Source organism: Rhinoraja longicauda, chromosome 8, assembly GCF_053455715.1.
Source record: "Rhinoraja longicauda isolate Sanriku21f chromosome 8, sRhiLon1.1, whole genome shotgun sequence".
NCBI classification, from domain to species: Eukaryota; Metazoa; Chordata; class Chondrichthyes; order Rajiformes; family Arhynchobatidae; genus Rhinoraja; species Rhinoraja longicauda.
The window spans coordinates 41,490,695-41,510,168 of record NC_135960.1 but is presented as its reverse complement, the minus strand read 5'-3'; the positions used below and the strand labels follow the sequence as shown (position 1 = coordinate 41,510,168).

The 19,474-nt window shown below is 40.0% G+C and overlaps 1 protein-coding gene across 3 annotated transcripts in view; it reads right to left on the bottom strand.

Annotated features, from left to right (window-relative positions):
• Positions 1-19,465, bottom strand: part of rbm44 (RNA binding motif protein 44) — a 56,293-nt gene extending 36,828 nt beyond the window's left edge. For 2 of the 3 annotated variants that reach the window (XM_078404479.1, XM_078404482.1), the window contains exons 1-6: positions 19,318-19,465; positions 16,362-16,419; positions 13,036-13,166; positions 5,059-6,860; positions 3,264-3,343; positions 394-594 (exon numbers count right to left, since the gene is read on the bottom strand). In XM_078404479.1, the coding sequence (XP_078260605.1) occupies positions 394-594; positions 3,264-3,343; positions 5,059-6,860; positions 13,036-13,166; positions 16,362-16,405 (2,258 nt within the window). In that variant the 5' untranslated portion in view covers positions 16,406-16,419; positions 19,318-19,465. Of the gene's footprint in view, positions 1-393; positions 595-3,263; positions 3,344-5,058; positions 6,861-13,035; positions 13,167-16,357; positions 16,420-19,317 lie in introns of all 3 variants that reach the window. The other variant, XM_078404481.1, reaches the window with a different exon arrangement.
• Positions 19,466-19,474: the final 9 nt, after the last annotated feature.

Here is a 19,474-nt window from a genome sequence, read left to right as displayed (position 1 = left end):
AGGTCGACAGGTCAGTCCTAACTGAAATCAGTCATAAAGAGGTCCATAAAAACGAGGGTTTACTGTACCATGCTGTAAACCTTTATGATAAATGCAGGATCTATCATTGTTATACTCAAAACTCTTCCTGATCTTTTCCCCACCTTAAAAAGGCTGCAAAGCAGCCGTTATTTATACAAATAAATAATGTCTTGATTATTGCTGGTCCTAAAGTTTTGGAATTAAGACTAAGTCAGTCATAGTTGGAAAATATTATGCATGCTTTTTAATCAATATTTTGGAACATTTTAGTTGATCACCTTAAAGCAAGTGCATTAGACAGCGACTATTTTTAAACTGAATGAAATATGATAGATACATGAAGTTCACATTACACTCTCTAAATGCACCTACCCTGAGTCTTCAGATATATTCTTTTCAATATCTACACTGTGAACTCTCCAGCAATGCTGTCGACACATCCAATATTGCATTTTCAAAAGTTGTAACTCTGCCTTTATAGCTCGCTGCTTCATATTACTATAGCAGTCTGATGAATAATTTCCATCTTCGCTGACAGTCAGGTAAACTGGACTCTGTTGCTGCAACTCTGTTCTGTAAAAGCATTGTAAAAGGTGGTAATTAGCAGAACATTTCAAATGTTCAGTATGCCACCAAAGATTTTGGAATACGAACTGAAAACAAGTTAATCACTTACCTTGGTTTAAAAAGATAAATTCTTGTCAGATATTTCCACAACCAGATTCAACTCTCATTTCTAAAATATTATATTCTTTATAACTTCTCACCATAATCCACTCACCTCCAAAACATTTTTCATAATTTCCAAGAGGAATTTTGTGCAGTTCATATGCATCAAGATGTTCCTCAGCACACAATTACCTATCCTTTCTGTAGAAAAATGTCAACTACTAGATAGCTTTTGAAAATGAATCTAAGCTTACAACGTTAGAGTAAAAATGAGGAGAGTCAGATCAATGTGGGGAATACTAATATGATAGGACAGTTGAGATCAAGAAGATGATGTTGGGGCTCTTGAAGAACATTAAGGTGGATAAATACCCAGGGCCTGATGGATCCATCTGGGATTATTAAGAGAGGCAAAGGGAGAGATTGATCTTTGTATCTTTGCTGGCCACAGGCAAAGTTCCGGAGGACTGGAGAACAGCCAATGTTGTTCCTTTGTTTAAGGAGTTTGAAGAAAAATCAAAGCGGTCAACTCTGTGTGGAGCCAAGGGAGATGGGTAAGGTCCTCAATGAGTATTTCTCCTCTGTTTTTACCATGGAGAAAGGCAAAAGGACTGAGGAACTTGGGGCAGTCAATGGAAATGGCTTGAGAGCAGTCAGTAATACGTTCAAAGAGGTGCTGAAGGTCCTGACGTGTACGAAGGTAGATAAATCTCCCGGGCTAAATCAAATATATCCGAGGACACTGTGGGAAACTAGAGAGAAAAGTGCAGGAGCCCTGGCTGAAATTTATGAGTCATCATTAAATATAGGCGAGTTACCAGAAGACTGGATGGAAGGTGGCAAATGTTGTGCCTTTATTTAAGAAGTGCTGCAAGGAAAGAGCTGGTAACTACATGCCAGTGAGCTTAACATTTATAGTCGGAAAGTTACTAGAGAGTATTCTGAGGGATAGGAAAAACATGAATTTAGATGGACAAGGGCTGATTAAGGATAGTCAGCATAATTTTGTACGTGGGAGGGCATGTCTCACAAATCTGATTAGATTTTTTGAAGACATGACCAAAGAGCTGTAGATGTTGTATATATGGATTCAGCAAAGCATTTGACAGGGTTCCAAGTGGTAGGCTGCGCTGGATGGTTAGATCACATGGGATCCAAGGAGAGATAGCTGAGTGGATAGAAAATTGGCTTCATGGAAGGAACTAGGAGGTGATGGTCTTGTTTCTCAGACTGGAGGCCTGTGACTAGTGGTGTGCCTCAGGGATCGATGCTAGGCCCCTTACTGTTTGCATCTATATCAATGATTTTGATGAGAATGTAGATGACAAAATTAACAAGTTTGCAGATGATGCAAAAGTGGGTGGCATTGCAGATAGTGAAGACGGTTGTCAGAAATTACAGCAGGATCTTGATCAGTTGGCCAGGTAGGCTGAGGAATGGTTGATGGAATTTAATACAGAGAAATGTGAGGTGTTGCATTTTGGAACGTCTTACATGGGCAGGACCCACACAATGAATGGTTGGGCTCTGGGAAGTATAGAGCAGAGAGACCTAGGAGTGCAGGTACATAGTTAGATACATAGTTATAACATAATTAGCCGAGGAGTAACTTTGCTCAATTCATTATTATTGATTTTGAATGTTAATTCCTGGATGTGCAAAGGCAATGTCCTAAATAGTTTGCACTATCCTCTTCCTTGAAGGTGGTATCACAGGTAGGATAGTGTGGTCAAAAAGGCTTTTGGCACATTGGCCTTCATCAGTCAGAGTATTGAGTATAGAAGTTGGGAGGTCATGTTGCAGTTATATAAAACGTTGGTGAGGCTACATTTGGAGTATTGTTTAGTTCTGGGCACCATGCTATAGGAAATATATTGTTAAGTTGGAACAGGTGCAAAGATTTAGAAGGATGTTGCCAGGAATCGAGGGTCTGAGCTATAGGGAGAGGTTGAGCAGGCTAGGAGTCTTATTCCCTGGAGTGCAGGAGGATGTCTCATAAGATCATGAAATGATCATATATAAAATCATGAGAGAAATAGATTGGGTAGATGCACAGAGTTTCTTGCCCAGAATAGGGGAATCAAGAACCGGAGGGCATAGGTTTAAGGTGAAAGAGGAAAGATTTAATAGGCATAAGAGCGGTATATTTTTCGCACCAAGGGTTGTGGGTGTATGGAACGAGCTGCCGGAGGAGTTAGTTAAGGCAGGTACTATTGCAACTTTTAAGATAGATTTAGACAGATACATGGATAGGGTAAGTTTAGAAAGATATGGGCCAAAAGCAGACAGGTGGAACTAGTATAGATGGGACATGTTGGTCGGTGTAGGCAAGTTGGGCCGAAGGGCCTGTTTCCATGCTATATGATTTTTTGAATGCATACAAACTCTGGATTAATTAAAGAAAATAAAGAAATATCATATACTGAAAATCTGGTATAAATAGAAAGTGTAGGGTGTACTCTGCAAGTCAGGTGTCAGTTGTGGAAAAGAAAACAGAGTTAACGTTTCAGGTGCAAACCTTTTACCAGTAAGGTCTTCTGGATTAATTCATAGGTAATTAGATCTAGAAATACCTTTTACACTTTTTCTTCAGCTGATCAAGTTCACCGAGAACTTTCCTCAATTTGGTTTTGCATTTATTATTGTCCAATTCCTGCAAGAAAAGGATAATTCTGGATATAGGTTAATTCAGTGTAGTTTATTGTCACGTGGTACCAAGGTACAGTGAAAAGCATTTGTTGCTTTATCCTTAATGCTGAATTATCCTTTTCAGCAGTAAGACAATACATGATTACAATCGATCTACATCCAGTGTATAGAAACATGATAAGGGACCATTCATTTTAGGAATGCTGAAAGGAGGCTGATGGGATAGAAGGTGGGGGGGGGGGGGGGAACGACCTCTTTAACCTTGGGGGGGGGGGGAGAAGATGTAATTTACAGGCCTGATATCTTGTTTGTCCCTCTCCTTTGCGCTCATTCCATTTGTTTACAGTTTCTCCAGACAGTTCATTTGCAAGTAATCATTTCTTGTACCTTCTAAGTAAGCAGCACTGTCAACTGCATAACAGTTCTCTCCAGAGATGCTGCCTGTCCCGCTGAGTTACTCCAGTATTGTGTGTCTACTCTTGGTTTCTAGCCTATTATAGGCATTCCCTTGCATTCTTTCACTACTTGCCCTTTTCTGTAACTCAAAACATGCTTGGTTGCTAACTTTTCCTGATTCGGATGAAAAGTTGTTGACCTAAAACATTGACTCTGTTTCTCTCTCCATAGAAAATAGAGTATTTTAATATTATTTTCAACAACTAAATAGCTGCCCAATATTCGGAGAGCTGTCATTGAAAACAATGAAACTTGCTGCTAGGAGTGGCGGTAAAGGGAGATACAATAGTGACATTTAAGAGGCTTTGAGATAAGCACATAGATATCCAGGGAATAGAGGGTTATGGATCACATGCAGGCAGAGTCAATTAGTTCAGCATGGTATCATGTTCGGCATGGACACTGTGAGTCAAAGGGCCTATTCCTGTGCTGTATTGCTTGATATTATGTGTTTAATTCTTGGAGAAATCTGATGATTCAATTTAACATTAATTGACCACAGTCACCACGAATAACCATACTGGTTGGCAAGTTTCAAAAAAGGATTGAGGAAATAACAGAAGAAAGACAATAATGTCTTCCATTTTGCAGTCAATGGTAAATTAGTGCTTGCCGCCGCGTACCCCACAAAAGATCTAGCGATCTTGGTGGCCTGACACCCCTTCTTTCCCTCCCTCACAAACAAATTATCACACTTTCCCTCTCATTCTAGTTTGTTCCCTCTCCTAACTCCATCCCTTTCATTTCCCTTGTTTCAATCTCTATCTCTTTCTTATCACTACTTTCTTCCCTCCTATTCCCATGCAACCTTCGGTGTCCAAATGACATAAAGCAGCCAACCAAACTGATGATTCTTCAGAGAGGAAACTATAAAGTAATTTTGGAACAGCTTTTTAAAACATTTTTACAAAAGCAGAATCAATGTGAACACATACACATGAGATTAAGATAGAAACTGAATTAACACGAATCACAAATAAATGAAGACAATTCCATGGACTTCCTGAAATTGGACTCCACACAAAATGTCTTCCTTAAAAAAGCAGCTGCATTCACCCTATCTATTTCCCACATGATTTTATACACCTCTTTACAATCATCCTTCAGCCTTCCGTTCTTGGCTACGAAATGTTTTTTCTCCACTTTACTTCCAGCTGAAAGCTCTCCAAAGTTACATAGATTTTGGTTTCATGTGTTACCCCTTAATTTTACTCTTAGAATATGTCTCAATGGCAAACATTTAGGTAATTAAAATAGCCATACCTTTTCATCCAAATTACAATCTGATGTCTGCGAGACAGTATTGGTGCATTTCTCCTCTGTTCCAACCATATCCGTCTGGGTGCCTTGTTGTTTCATGGTTGATTCAGCAATGGACCATTTGGTATTGCAAGCTACAGTTTCGTAGGTCTTACTTTGGCCTAGAGTTGGTCTATTTTTGCTCATTAAAATTATATCTGTGTTGTTAGCTCGGTCAATAACAGAGACCATCGCTGTTGTGGCTTTTTCCGTGGTGAAATCAGCTCTGAAATCAGCACTAGCATCAACAATTTGATTGACCTTGGCAATTAAATCATTAGTGCCTTTGTTAGAAAAGCAATCACGTTTCAACTGGGTATCAATGCAAGTTCTTTGAAACATGGAAGCATTTCCTGAAGGTGTTAAATCTGGTGTTTGGTAGATACAGCCGGTAGATTTATTATTGCCCTCATCTATGTCTAGTGATCCAAAAGCATAATTCGTTTGAACTGTCACATTGGTGTACTGCTCTGTTACCATCACACCTGTAATACTATCACCAACAGCTGACACAAATGAGTCATCAAACAGATTTAGCTGATCCGAATTGTCCAAAAGTTCACAGGACTTTCCGCATCCTTGATTTGAATCCACCGAACTGGATACTCTGTTATTTTGTTTTTGGTTACCTTGATTCCGTAAGACAGGACTTATAGACCCAATCACATTAAGTGCCTCCAATGGTGCTTGATTGTAATTTTCAATTTCTGTTGATGTACTACAAGCAAATTGATCATTAGCAAACTCTGTTGTTTGGTAAGGAAAACACTGTGCACTTTGATGACTATTTTCCAATAATACTGCAGTCTGAAGGCAACGGTTATGATCTACTTGTTCAAACTTATTCCCATTAAGAACTTCAGTGCTGCTATTACTGAATACTGCCTTGTTTTCCTCTGAAAATTCTACAAGCTGTGCTCCACCTGGCCTTTCTGCAGATTCAGAAGAAGATATCCCATTACTTTCAAGTGCAAATGACTTTTGTGTTGAGGTAACAGCAGAAAGGAACAAAGTATCATCTGTGTCTTCAACTGGATTAGAGTAATGTGCAAATTGAATTGATTCTAAAGGAATGCTTGGATATGCTGTTGGACTTTGTATTTTGGGAGAAATTTCTCCATATCTCGAGTAATCAACAAAGTCAGAAAAATCATGGCTTTCTGTGCTGTTTACACTGTGATAACCAGAAATTGGTTCCACATCCAAGGCTTCCGATGTCGCAGAATCCTTATACTCAGGAATGCAATGATGCAGAGTTATTTTCTCCAATTCATGAAAGCAGTCACCAGAAGCTTGTTGCAATGACATTTCACTCAGTTTCCTGTACATCTCAAATTCTGTGTCCAAGGACAGGTTAGTATCATTTCCTTTCTCTTTCACCAAATCCATTTTGCAAGTATATTTTTCTTGATCATGACCAGGCAGTTGGCCAGTTCCCTTGGTTATCAGACTAGTAAATAGATCCTTTACACATGAACTTTCATGGGGAGACCCAAATTCATATGCCGACACCAAATTATTTGAAGGCTGGTATTTTTCTTCAACAATTTCTTCACCAGATCGAATCTGTAATCCCCTATGAAGGGCATCAGATTTTATTCTAAACTCCAAAAGTTGTTCAATGGCTTTGTCAGAAGCAGCCTCGTAACTTGCCTTCTCGCTTACAAGATGAGATCCATCAGCAGTCTTGAAGTACGGAGGCTCTTTCTCAGTAGTGGAGCAAGTTGCAAGGATTCTTTGGTTGTGCTCAAGAAACAAATTCTTATCTATAAAATTTGTAACAATTATATAATTAACACTTGATAACACCATTATTATGGCCCAAGAGGCAATGACTGCTCTCAGTAACCATCCACCAAGCAATACCAAATTATTTAATTAGAACTGGAATAGTTATTTAGGAACTGCAGTGGTATTGGATACTATACCCCTGCTGGGGTCTAGTCCAGAAAAATAGTCAGCGTTGTAGATCACTATTATAGCTTTTCGACAGAGAGGAGATATCTAAAATTAGAGAGTATCGCTTTTGGATAAGATGCAAGAGGAGATCTATGGAAGAACCTTTTCCATAAGTGGTTGGAATCAGGAACACGACTTGTAATGGAGGCAGGTACTCTCACAACATTTTAGTATTTAGGTGAACACTTGAATCGCTGAGACATGGAAAGCTACAGACCAAGTGCAGTTAAATGGGATTAATGTAGACAGATACATGATGGTTGGCATGGACAAAGAGGGCAGAAAGGACAATTTTTGTGCTGTATGGGTAGGTTTGCTATAACGTGACAGCACAAAAATTGGTCCTTCTGCCCTCGATGTCCATGCCGACCATCAAGTATCTCAAGAGTCAAGAGTGTTTTATTGTCATGTGTCCCAGATAGAACAATTAAATTCTTACTTGCTGCAGCATAACAGAATATGTAAACATAGTACACTGTAACCAATATGATAAACAAGAGAGATAATCTGTGTATTAATCCCATTTAACTGCTATAATACAGTTGAGAACCCGATAAATCTTGCATTATATAAAGTTGCATAAAGGACAATTATGTCAATGGGGAAAAGGGTTTGGGTGTACAGAATTTCAAGCTAGTAATAACATTCTTTCCCCACAGGATTTTCAAAGACAAGTGTATTTTCAATACCAATGTTTACTTTTGTTTCAGAAAGTTAAAACCTATAATGTTACATTGTTTAACAAAGTATCCTTACGCAAATGTCAATAGAAACGACTGCTTATCAATTTCAATGGCAACCCTCAGTTAAGATAGTAGCTGTTTTCTTAAGAGCCATTGATGTCTGATAATTGTGGAGAAGCTACATTTTTCTTCTCTAAAGGCACTAAGTGCTGGAATAACTCAGCGGGTCAGGCAGCATCTCTGGAGAACATAGATAGGTGACATTTCGGGCTGAGACCCATCTTCAGACTGATTGTGGGGGCGGGGGTGGGGTGGGGGATTGGGAGGGGAGAAAGCTAGGAGAGACGAGAGGCAGAACAAAGCATGGCAGGTAATAGGTGAACATAGGAGAGGGTTTTTTTGGATTAGGATGATGGTTTGACAAATAGAGATGAAAAGAAACAGAAGGTGTGAGACAAAAGGATAGAAGAGTTGAGAATTGTGAAGCCACTTGAATTGTGAGCTCTGAGTTTTTTTCTGCTTGTCAATTTCCAAAGTGACTAAAGTCATTCTCCAGTTTCCTGATTAACATTCATGTTATAACTAATTCAATCTGCCTAGACAGATAGGGTTCCCCAATTCATCACTTGCATGATATCCATGCATGATTTGTGTTATGGAAGCACGTATATTAGCAGAGCTACCTGTATTTGGAATCTCATTATGAAAGAGAAATGTCAAATTGGCAATAATGGGCATGAGATTATGTAATTAGAAAATCCTGGATGTTCCATACTTTTATTCAAAACATGATCCAAGATGTTTTTAATGCCCCCCCCCCCCCCATAATCTGTGCACACTAAACAAACTATATAAAAAACTGAAACCTTAATTTGTACCCATACTGAATCTGAAATGTGATGATATGTCTTCACAAAATTTGTAAAGTGTAGATTCTATTTGCAAATATAGCAACACAAATTATCCCGGGACACTTTATAAGCAATCAATATACTGGTCTAACCATTCTTTCAGTAACATTACTCAAATGTTTTACAGACTATTTAACCATTGCCATTTCAAGACCAAACAGGGAATAATTTTCCACTGCCCCAGGTGCTCCTAGGAAGCTAAAATGGAATTTTGATGGAAGCCCTCTCAGCTGAATTGTTAACCATTTCCCTTCCCCTTGGTGCTGTCTGACCTGTTCAGTATTTCCAGCATTTAAGTTTTTATTTCCTGAGCTGAATATTCATTTTATTTGTGTTTTGTGCAAGTCACTAATTTAGTAAAGGAGTTAGTGCTAGAAACAGTTGCCCGGAGGATGTGTAGGAAAGAACTGCAGATGTTGGTCTGAAGAAGAGTCTCGACCCAAAACATCACCCATTCCTTCTCTCCAGAGATGCTACCTGTCCCGCTCAGTTACTCCAGCATTTTGTGTCTGCCTGGAGGATGTATGATGTACTGGCTCATTGCCAGTTAAATGATTTGCTGCAAAGCACCCCAGAAAATCACTTTTGACCTAATTCTTTCACCTAGCAATTGATGAAAAAATAATAATTGCTGAGAATTGAGAGTACAACTTAAAAACCATACCACTTTTACTATTCATGAAGATGTTTGATAAGTATGTCTTTGGAGCATTTTTAAACTACAAAACAGAAGTAATAGTCACAACCCTCACAAGAAATGTATTCTCATTTACATCTTAACTCAAAAGCCTTATTCTCAGGCCACAGGAGAACCTGATTGTGGACGATCAGCCATGATCACAATGAATGGCGGTGCTGGCTCGAAGGGCCGAATGGCCTTCTCCAGTACCTTTGTAAACGCCCCTCAAAATTTTGAATGTTTTAGTAAAATCTCTTCCAATTCTCCCTTTTTCCTAAAGTATAGGTCCAACCTGCAAAACCTTTCCTCATTGCTAGAGGAAGTGGCCAATATGAGATATAACAACATTTATGGGATATTTGTGCAAGTACAGTAAATCCTCGGACTTCTTTACAGTAAATGGACTTCTTCATAATGCATTTTGGTTTTAGCAGACTGAACTAACGATGGTTGCCACTCCCACCGCTTGCAGTGCCGGCTGACCGCAGCTCATGCCACCTCTTCCGCCGCTCCATTCCATTCCAGATCCTGAATCATGAAGAGATGGAGTATTGCAAGGAGATAAAGAGCTTATTAATGTGGTATGAAGACAACAATCCCCCTCAATGAGAGCAAATAGTAAAGATGGTCGATAGTTTCAAGTTCTTGTGCATCAATTTGTCCTAGACAAACCATATTGAAGCTATTACCAAAGAAACCCACTGATGCCTCTACTTCCTCAGAAGACTAAGGAAGTCTGGTATGTTTCCAATGGTTCTTACTTCTCAACTTCTACAGATGCACCCGACAAAGCATCCTATCGCTTTGCATCATAACTTTGTTTGGCATCAGTTCTGCCCAATGCCTCAAGGAATAGCAGAGAGTTGTGGATGAAACCAGCCTTCCCCCATTCCTCCCCCCTCCCCCCAATAATCAAATCCTTCTAGACATCATGCTGCCTTGGTACAGCAGCCAGCATAATGAAGGACCATTTCCATCTCAGTCATTCCCTCTTTGCCAATCCCCCATCAGTCCAAAGATACAAAAGCTTGAAAGCGCCAAATCAAATTCAGGAACAGCTTCTTCCCCAGCATGAACAAACTAGTGAATGGTTCTCTCATTAGCTAAAGTTGTATTGCCAACCTCCCAAACTACCTTTGCAGCCTTTGTACTCTTTATTTGATCCGCACTTTCTTTGTGGCTGTTTACTAAAATACTAGTCTGCACTTTGGCATTTTTCTCTTTGCACTAACAGCCGTACTTGTGTGTGGTGACCTGATTATACTTGTGCATAGTATTTGACTAGATGGTATGCTAACAAAGTTTTCAGATTCACAGTGAATGTAACAATAATAAACCATTTCAGAAACACTACAGATTGTGGGGATAATTTTGTGAAAAGTGGAAATAGTCACTGAATATCGTGTTAATATGTCGCGATGGGCCTGTACTTGCTGGTGCTTCGAAGGATGAAGGGGGACCTCATTGAAACTTACTGAATAGTGAAAGGCCTGGGTAGAATGGATTTGGCGAGAATGTTTCCACTATTAGGAGAGTCCAGGACTAGAGGGCACAGCCTAAGAATAAAAGGATGTACCTTTAGAAGGATTCCTTTAGTCAGAGGGTGGTGAATCTGTGGAATTCATTGCCCATGGCGACCCTGGAGGCCAAGTCATTGGATATTTTTAAGGTGTAGATTGACAGATTCTTGATTAGTAATGGTGTCAGGGGTTTTGGGGAGAAGGCAAGAGAATTGGGTTGAGAGGGAAAGATAGATCAGCCATGATTGATTGGCGGAGTAAACTCGATGGACTAAATGGCCTAATTCTGCTTCTATGACTGATGAATTTATGGTTCAGAAACAAAGAAGGGATGCATTCATCACAGATGATAAGAAAATAACTGCAGGTGCTGGTACAAATCGAAGGTATTTATTCACAAAATGCTGGAGTAACTCAGCAGGTCAGGCAGCATCTCAGGAGAGAAGGAATGGGTGATGTTTCGGGTCGAGACCCTTCTTCAGACTGATGAGGTCAGCAGTTGTCCATCCTTGTTTTTGTGAAAAGATTATAGTGAGCCTTGGGGTTGATCAACTGCAGCATTTGCTAAGTGTACTAACAGTATTGACTCTTGACATACTAGGGACTCAATTCACCACTTTACTGCCATCAGTGACCTCACCCACCTCGCACTACTCTCTTTAGCCACTATTACACATCCTTAAACTATATTCTTTGCACAATCCGCAAAGACAGTTCACCCCTAACTTACACCTGATATTGAACTTCTGCCCTAGCACATAATTCTTCACAGCAACTAAAAGTCAATGTCATTTTTGCAAGATAGAACAATATGAGGAGCGTAGTAGCCCTTGGAGAAACACCAGGAAATTGAAGATTTTAAATCGAGAGATGGCTCTTGATCAGCAGAATGAGAAAGTTTGCAATGGCAAAGCCAGTCAAGAGTCATGCAGAGAAGAGTGACAACATAAATGCTTTATCTGCCATAAAACAGATCTTTGAAAACAGATGATTCAATACTTTATTGTCACATGTACCTAGGTACAGTGAATTCTTTTGTTTTTGCATACAATACACAAAGAACGCAAAGATTCGCCACGTATCTGGCGCCGACAAAGTTTCAAAAGTACTCATTAGAGTCCCAAACATATGGGCTGGAGAGGCAGACAAGATTCTGTTCTGAACATGCAAATTCGAAAAGAAAGCTCACAAAATAAAGATGATTCAGGTAGTCGACATTTAGAGAATTGAGAACACACTAATGAATTGCATGACCTAAGGGGCGAGAATAGAGAATAATAGAACAGAACAGAGAAAAAAAAAAACTTGCTGGAAGAAATTATTAATGCCAAACTATGTTTTGCAGGACTGATGTAGAATTCCTAAGCCAATACCAAAAAAACAGATATATCTAAATTGCTCATTGAAGTATTGGCAGGCACAGTACAGCAAAGTTGAAATAGTTTAACTCAAACACCTGTGATGCGACCACACAAGGATTTTCAGGTCTGCTTGTGGCAGATCCTTAAATTGCAGCCTACACAAGTCAAAACAAGTCTATGTCTGTTTGTGTGAAAAATATACCGCTTGCATCCTCTTTAAATCTCCTTTCTCTCAAGTTAAACCTATGCCATCTTGTTTGGATACCCCAGGGGAACAGGATTTTGACTATTTACCCTATTTATGCCTCTCATGATCTTATATCTATTCCAATAGTATTCCAAAATGATTCAACTGAAAAATCTCTTATCTGTACTATAAATAGGGTGAATTCCCCATTACTCAACTTAATTAAACCCCAATGTGTGCTTCATTTTATTTCAAAATTTATGGATTCAAGCTAACAGTGAAAATATAGACAAAATGACCAAACCTTTAAAAAAGTCGTCCTGTGTTTAAGAATGTAGCCAGTTGGTCCCTTTATTTAAAAGGTGTAAGAAACACTAATCTAAATGACAATGGCACAGAAAGAAAAAAATATCACGCACAATTAACTCAAATATTATTTTTCATTATTAAGCCACGTATTGAGCACAATTATTGTCACTCATACCATTTCACCAGGACCAATAAAAAAAATCACATGAGATGTTCATGCTTTCACATGGACAATTAAGTCACTAACCCACATGTTTTCAATTATGAATGCCTTATGATAGCAGTCTAGCATTCTGTATGCCTTATAGCTCTGAAGAATGCAAAGCACGTACCTTCCAAATACAGAGGCAGCTCTGCATTTCTCATTGTTTCACTACAGTTCCTACATTCTCTTGTACTCAATACATTGCAGTAGCTGCACTTTTCACAAGGCCAAATGCAGTAAAATGTCGGTATCCCTGGCCTAGATGGAAAGATAACATGTGAAATTAATGGATTGGAAAAGTTTTGACGCCATGGTTCAAACGTGGCCAAGGGAGACTAACTGAAATGGGTATCATGGTCAGCATAGATAAATTGGGCCAAATAGCCGGTTTCTATGTCTATGGCTCTATAACTTAAAGCAGTTGACATCCTCTGTAAATCTTGCATTTCTTGCCCATGAACAGTACAAAATATATTTTAACACAAAGATTTAAATCACAACAGATATAAATCACAACTTCCAAAATGGCAAAAAACAGAAAAAGACAAGAAAATGGGGGGGGAGGGGGGTTTACCCAAACTTGGAGAATTCAGTTCATACAGTTAGGTTGTAAGATACCCATCTGGAATAAGAAGTGCTGTTCCTTCAGTTTGCGCGTAGTCTTACTTTGGCAATGGCAGAGGTCCAAGATAGAAAGGTCAGCAAGGAAATAATCATAATCATACTTTATTAGCCACGTAAGGAAATAATCACACACAAGGAAATAATCACTCCACAACAGAACACACAAAATCAATTTTAACATGCACACCCACCAGTGACTCCTCCACATTCTTCACTGTGATGGAAGGCGAAAAAAAGTTCAATCTCTCCCTTCTTTGTCCTCCAGCAGCTGGGGGCCTCTTGATGGGACGACCTTGACTCTCGTAGCCAGCGGCGGGCCTTCCTCGTCAGGGCGATCAAGCTCCTGCATCGGGGGGGAATCTCTGCTCCCCCGTGCTGGGTGATCTACCCCAGGTCGGAGCTAGTCAGAGATCTCTTGCAGCTTTGGAGCTTCCCGACATCGGTCTCAACCCGAGACTGCGAGCTCCTTGACGTTAAAGTCTGCAGGCCACGGTTGAAGCATCGATCCCAGGCAAGGAATCAGCTCTGATGGTGTCCATGCCCCACAGTGGGGCTCAAAGTCAGTCCCGAGCAAGGCCTCCAGCTCCATGATGTTAGGCCGCAGAGCGACCGGAGATATGATTTGGAAAACAATCGCATCTCCGGCAAGGTAAGAGATTGAAAAAAGTTTCCCCTGACCCCCTCGCCCACCCCCCACATAAAACAAACCAGAGAACATTAACACAAACTTTCTAAACACACCAAAAATAACAAAAAAAAGACGAGAAAGACAGACAGACTGTAGGCGAGGCTGCCATCGCGGCACCACCCGGTGGTCTACTTAATCTTTCCTCATATGTCAAATGTGCTAGTGTAGGAATCAGTCTCATGGACCTTTGCACTTGCTTTATTGTAGGTATATTCTTCCTCAAGTAGAGAAACCAGAACATACAATGGACTGAGATCTAATAAGGAGTGTCAAGTTCAAGTCTATTTTCATATGCACAAATACAGTGAGGTACAATGAATATCCTGCTTGCAGCAGTGTCACAGTGAGACAAAAACAAATTATACATAAGTTACACGTAAAATTCTGAAGGACTGTGCAAAAAATCAAGACATTAGTGTAAAAACACCATAATTAGAAAAACAAGTCATCTCTCTTTTTGTAATCAAATCTTTTTACAAAAAACATACAATTTTTACATTTCCAATTTTTTGCTGAACCAACATGTTAACTTCAGTGGAGACACAAGAAACTGCAGATGCTGGAATCTTGAGTATAAAACAGGGAATATAATTATATAAATATAATTGAGTATAAGCATCTGTGGAAGGAATAGACAGACATTTCAGATCAGGACCCAAACGTTGTCTGTTTATTCCATCCACAGCTACTTCCTGACCCACTGAGTTCCACCAACATTTTGCTTTATTGTGTTATCTTCATTGATTTGTGTACCTGGACACCTAGCTCTCTCTCTAAGCACCACCATCTTCTGATTTTTGCTCCATTAAAATATATTCTATTTTTAAAATAGTTTCTATTTTTTCTGCCAAAATGGCTTAAGTCTCTGTATTTTTCACAGCTCATACTGTTATCTACCTTTGTATTATCAGCAAACTTGGGTATATTACACAATTATATCACCTAAATCATTAGATTGAATAGTTGGATCCCCAGAACCAATTTGTGGCAATAGTTACAGTCTCCCAACTTGAAAATTATCAATTTATTTTTACTCTGTTTTCTGTCCAATCCTTAATATATATTCTGTTTATCATTCCCAATTGTACAAATTAAATTTCATCTCATGTAACATTAAAGATCTTTGGAAAGTTCAAATACACCCATGAACTTCATCACTTTTATCTATTTTACTAATTACAACCTCACTCTTATCCATTTTACTGGGTAGAACCTAAAAAATGTGATCCATGTTTTGTCTATCATTAATCTACTCACTCTTCCCATTTCTATATCCATTTGCCAGGTGTTCTATTACCACTTTATTAATGAAACATTCCAATATTTTCCATAGATATCTGGTTAATTGATCTACAGATCCCTATAATTTTTCTATTTCTTATTCACTCAAGGAAGGAGAGGGGATGAAAAGAGGTGGTGGGGAGATGGGGTGGGAGGAGATGTATTGAGGGAGAATGAAAGAGGATGTGGGAAAGTTGGACATGACCTCATGTCTGAGTGAGGAATCATAGTTCGATGTAAAGTTGGCAATGTATTCCACGGCTTCAAGTTAATAGTTAGGACACCAGCAAAAATGATCCTGTGAGGAAAAAGTTCAATACAAGTGATGATTTGAGTTCGATGGTCAGTCAGAATTTGGGGTATTCCATTTGTGCAACAAGTGGCAATATCTTTCCTGACCTGTACTTGAGCAATTGATGGCCTTCTAAGTTATCTCAGAAGGTTAAAATTAGGTATTTCATTGCTTAGATCAGTTACCAGTGTGCAGGTCGGTATATTTGCAGTAAAACTGGAGGGTATTCCATCAAGCAGAGCTATCATTATATTTTAGGGTGGAAGAAAGCTGGAAGAGAGGAGGGTAGAAGAGGGAGGAGGTTTGTAGAACTTGGGCTGTTCCAAAATTCTATTTTACTTTAAACTTAAATTTCAAAAATGTCCTAGAAGCTTGGAAAAGTAAACTAAATTCCTAAGTAAATAAACAATGTAAATTATGAAAATAGAATTTTAATTAAATAATGATCACTTGCATAACCAAGATTTTTTTTTGCACGCTTGATTTACTGTTTATTGTATTGATTTACTGTGTCCATTTTGTGGACAAATAATGGTTTTAATGTTAAAGAATCCTATTTCATACCTACTTGTTTTGCTGTGAAAACTTTCCAAGCTCCTGTGGATCATCCATATTCAGACTGCACTCTGTAAGAAATTCATATATTTTCAAATTAGGAAAGCTATATCATTTTTGTAAACTTTCAAAATTAACAGCCGAGCTTTTGGCTGTGTTTCATGACTATATGCCAGCATCTACCTGCAAATTCAAACTTTTTGACATATTCACCAGTAGGCATGTTTAACAAACTTAATTGGATACTCCATTGAAATTAGCATTGAGATACTCCATTGAAGATAAGATAATTTTCTTGAAATAGTTATCTTGCAGTAAAATTGGAAATTATCTCAATATTTTGTGAATTATTGTTTTCCCAAATTTTATAATGCAGTTTATATCATTCTTAATTATTTTTGAATGTTTCGAAATTTCCCTGACAAGAGCATGAAATAATACCAATAAAAAAGATAGTCATCAAACATATCTAATTCAGTTTCATAGGCAGGGCTTGAATAAATATTACCTAATGCAATCATTCATGTAATCGAGTGATACCAGTCTCATTAACCATGTCAGGAGATCTTTTATTCAGTAAGTTCTTCGTAAAAACCATGTGCAAGTTCAAGACAATTGCATTCGGTAGCAGTGAGTGCAAATAGCCAGCCTCAATATGCAAAATCTAGGGCTATTCATTTACTATGAAGTGCCTACTGCAACTGTATATTGCTGCAGAAACTGAAAATCTCAAAAACTTCAGAAAATTCTAGAAATAATTGTCAATCATTTTAGAAACAAAGTTAACACATTTCATTCAGAAGGGTCTCGACCCAAAACGTCACCCATTCCTTCTCTCCAGAGATGCTGCCTGTCCCGCAGAGTTACTCCAGTATTTTGTGTAAAATATGCTTAAATTGTGTCTGTCCATCCCCTACTCCCAATTCCTCCATCTACGCTGCCTCCGCGCCCAAGATGAGGTGTTCCATGCTAGGACATCCGAGATGTCCTCATTCTTTAGCGAATGGGGGTTACCCTCTCCCATCATAGACGAGGCCCTCACAGCCCTGCAGCTCTGTCCTTGCTCCCTCTCCTCCTAGTCGCAACTGAGACACAGTCTCCCTTGTCCTTACCTTCCACCCCATCAGCCGTCGCATACAACATATAATCCTCTGAAATGTCCGCCACCTCCAACGGGATCCCACCACAAGCCACATTTTCCCATCTCCACCCTTTTCCGCCTTCCACAGAGACCGTTCCCTCTGCAACTCCCTGGTTAATTCATCCTTTCCCACCTAAACCACCCCCTTCCCAGGTACCTTCCCCTGTAACCACAGAAGTTGCAACACCTGTCCCTGTACCTCCTCCCTCGACTCTGTCCAGGGACCCCGACAGTCCTTTCAGTTTAGGCAGAGGTTCACTTGCACCTCCTCCAACCTCATCTACAGTATCCGTTGTTCAAGATGTGAACTCACACATCGATGAGACCAAACACAGACTGGATGATCGTTTCGCGGAACACCTTCGCTCAGCCCGCCTGAACCTACCTGATCTCCCTGTTGCTGAACACTTCCCATTCCTACAGACCTTTCTGTCCTAGGTCTCCTCCATTGTCAGAGTGAGGCTAAATGCAAATTGAAGAAACAGCATCTCACATTCCGCTTGAGCATCTCATATTTCAGGTAGCCCTAGCATTCCCTATCTCTCTGTCCCTCCCCCACCCAAGTCACACCAGCTTCTCTTTTTCTCCCTACAAACAGCTAATAGTGGCCTGTTTCCTTTATCATTGTTACTTTTTTGCATGTCTTTCGTTTATTGTTCGTTATCTCTCCACATCACCGTCTATATCTCTGATTTCCCTTATCCCTAACCAGTCTGAAGAAAGGGTCTCGACCCGAAACGTCATCCATTCCTTCTCTCGAGATGCTGCCTGTCCCGCTGAGTTACTCCAGCTTTTTGTGTCTGTCTCCTGTTGCTACATTTTTGTTTCTCACTTTTATTAAACCCTTGGGTCATGGCAAATCTGCCTGTCCCACCTCGCTTGGTTCTCTTGCTGGTTCTCGACCTAACGGCTGCAAAGCATCCAAATCGCATCCAAAGAGCAGCAAGCCCAGGGTTGGCTAAACCCACCCGATTTTTCCATCCAGTTCCAATTTAAAATTTCCTTTCAAAGTAGAAAAGGTTTCAGGAAGAATCACTGGCTTCCCCGTTTGGATTGATCCTATAAACGTTGCTGCAATAACACAGGTCATCCAGTAAACAGGACCGCCTACTGTGAATTGATTACTTAAGTGCGGGTTTACATAAATCACCAATTACGTAAGTCGGGGATTGCCCGAGTATTGTTTCATCATCAAAGAATTTACCATCAATCTGTGGAGGGGTGTCTCTGAAAACCGCAACAAGATTATTAGACGCATGTTAAACAGGTTATCGCGTACTACCCATACTTTCATGGCGAAGACGGCAATATGGACAGAGTAGACGTGGCAAGGGGGCTGAAAAGAGTTGTTTGCACAATGTATCTTCCTCAAACCGAATCTGTGCAAAACTAACTTGCAAAACAACCATCCAAGCACCAGTATTTGAGGGAAGAATCATTTTATTGGGGACAAGTAGTGTGTGGAGATCTCCTGGCGAGGGAAATAATGGGGCGGGGGCTTTGGGGGAGGTGAACTTGTCTTGTCTTACACCAACCGCCGCTGTTGGGCTATAAACTAACGAGGACGATGGAGGGAAAGGGGTGTGGTGCACGAAGGAGGGAAATTGAGAGGAAGAGGGTTGCGGGGGCTCCGCAGGAAAGTGTGAAGTTTCACTGTGAAGGGGAGACCTACATGGTCAGGGCAGGGTTGGAAAATTGGTAAAGGAATGAAAGGAGGCGAGGGCGGGGAATGGCTACGCCGCGGATGAGGAGAGTGCAAAGTATACAGTGGTGGGAAGTCGAAGGGTTGATGATAGCGGATGGGGATCCATATAGATTGAACGTTTACCGTCGTGAGAATCAGCGGCTGATTCTGCAGCTTCCAGACGCGGCGTCCGCTCTGATCCCGCCCACCACAGCGGTGCGGCCGCAATCAAAGATATTGTCTTTGGCCACAATCAATCAAAGATACTAATGCTCTGCCATAATAACCGCCCGCGGGCCAG